This window comes from Frankliniella occidentalis, unplaced genomic scaffold (genome assembly GCF_000697945.3).
Source record: "Frankliniella occidentalis isolate FOCC.00 unplaced genomic scaffold, Focc_3.1 Scaffold1, whole genome shotgun sequence".
Taxonomy (NCBI): domain Eukaryota; kingdom Metazoa; phylum Arthropoda; class Insecta; order Thysanoptera; family Thripidae; genus Frankliniella; species Frankliniella occidentalis.
Genome location: NW_026267131.1, coordinates 1824397 through 1826701, shown reverse-complemented (window position 1 = coordinate 1826701; position 2305 = coordinate 1824397). Strand labels below are relative to the sequence as shown.

General features: G+C 34.4%; 1 protein-coding gene across 1 annotated transcript in view; it reads right to left on the bottom strand.

Annotated features, from left to right (window-relative positions):
- Positions 1-2305, bottom strand: part of LOC113213545 (F-box only protein 33) — a gene marked incomplete in the record, with an annotated part of 17392 nt that overhangs the window by 7654 nt on the left and 7433 nt on the right. Inside the window, 4 exon segments of the mRNA XM_052266191.1 lie at positions 1-1542; positions 1624-1748; positions 1828-2035; positions 2124-2244. Coding sequence (XP_052122151.1) covers positions 1408-1542; positions 1624-1748; positions 1828-2035; positions 2124-2244 — 589 coding nt within the window.

Here is a 2305-nt window from a genome sequence, read left to right as displayed (position 1 = left end):
GGGACAGAAATGCAAGAATCAATGATATAAAAGAAATGATGAAATAAGACAACCGTGATATTAAAATACCTGCTGTTAAAATGCAAAACTGAATGCATCGATACGAGTGCAAAATGTTAATAACATATGTTGTCCGTGCCAGCCTGGTGACAGCAAATGAAATAATGTCTGGTGCCTGATAATGAAAATTCCGCGCAAGTACCAATAAAAGGATGTTTGCAATGTCTTTGGTATATGCTTCAAAATTTCTGCCCTCTCCAGTAGAGTTCTGGATAAAACTTTCATTTGATTATCATGAATAACAAAACTTCAGGTATTCACAGAAGTTTCAACACACTAACAAATCTAGAAGAAAAAAAAATAAACATAATACTTGCCATGTTTGGCACAAATATTTGAATAGACTGAGATGAAAAAAACAAAAAAAGATAACAAGGTGAGGCATCTTTCTCTGAATATTCCTCATGTGATAGTCTTTATATTATATAACTAGCAGCTCAACATCTATCAATGCATTTTTCAGATAGAAAATAATTGTCATTTCAAGCACTACTTTATGGCATCATGGATGGAAGTACACCTTGTGTCATCAGCAGTTCACTAATGCATTCGATTTGTTCAAGCTGATGACAAAAATCAAAACACCGAAAAAATTTGACCAAGATGATAAGCCAAATAACCTTTTTTTCGGAAAAATAATACCTATAAATTCAATAACAAAATATAATAAAATTTCCTTCCATAATTTGCATATTCCTCAACAGAGGCAGATCATTCAGAACTTATAAATTCATAAATGTTACAGATGGTTATAAACCATTAACAATTCAATTAGGATAACTTTCCTCAAACAGACTGAGGTTCACTCAAACTTGTATCTTCCATTTAGTTCTAACAAGATCACAGGTCTTACTTCCACTAAGGCTTTCTTGAAAGCTTAAAACTTGGTACAGTACTTCTCTATTACTCTTGTACACACACAGCCCTTTTCACCACTCTCAAAGAACAATGTTTCATTTGAGTAACTGATCACAATTCTCTAAAGATGACTTTGTACAATTGACTGATGATTTGGGAGAAAGGAAATTACTGTCACCACTTCAATCACATAGAATTTAAAACACATAGAAATTGTAAGGGACCAGATTTAAAATAGTTGCTGCAAATATGGAACAAAAGAGGCAAGCGATTTTTCTAAAAATAAACTTTAGAGGTAATTTTAGTAACCTAAGATAGTCTGCCCCTTAAACACACAATAAAATTTTAAGGAATGTTCAAAATTTGAAAATACAGAAAACTTCCTTTCTCCTAAATGGTCTTCTAAAAAAACATATAGCATGATCACAAAAAACCTCAATCTCAAACAATGATCATGAAACATCAGACAACTTGCTACTCTTCCTGACACTAGGCCATAAGATCATTGATAACAACTGGGAGAACATACTCATCAGAATCTCCATTGTGAGGGTTCAAAATAACCTCATTTAGATTACCATCATTCATTGGCTCCCAACTGGTTCCTATTTCATTGCTCAAGCCCTGCAAAAGAAGAATTTTGTTTTGAATGGCAATTATGCAGATACTCCCAGACAACAGATGTGGTAAGTACATATACTTTACCTGCTGAAAACTCTCCAAGCTCTCTGACTCATCCAGCAAAATATCACCATCCCAAACATCAAAGTGATGAAGACTTGGCCGGAGCCTAAATATTGCAAGCACTTCAGTTTCCCACAGCTTGTAGCCTGAAAACAAATTTATTCAGTGAGTGAGTTAGTTATAACACAATACAGACAAAAATAACTCAAAACCATGTCATCCTACCCAGCAAAACTATTTCTTCAAGTTTGATACAGCGCCAAGCACACATAATAAGAGGATTTGGAATGATCTGATCTGGATTTGTAAATGGCCCTTCTTCCAAGTCAAGGAGTGTGTTGGTTCCTGCTGATTGCAACGAATCTACCCAGTAGATGGAGCGCAAGGTGTTGGCATACCACATTGAAACTTTCTGCAGAGCTAGCACGTTGATCTGGATTGATTAGATAATTAACCATGTAAGAATTTACATCTTATTTTTTTTTTAGTTTCTAATACAAAGTCAGTCATATACAACTAACCTGTTCACAGAAAAGTGCTCTAAGGTGTGATAAAGGCATGGATGGGCGAAGAATAGTGTTATGAAGAACTCCAACAGCATCATAAGAATGAACAAGGGTGAGACGTAATTCACATGAGGGGCTGGAAGTAAAAATTAACAACATTAATCACTATCATTTACTATTTTTAAAATAAATATATG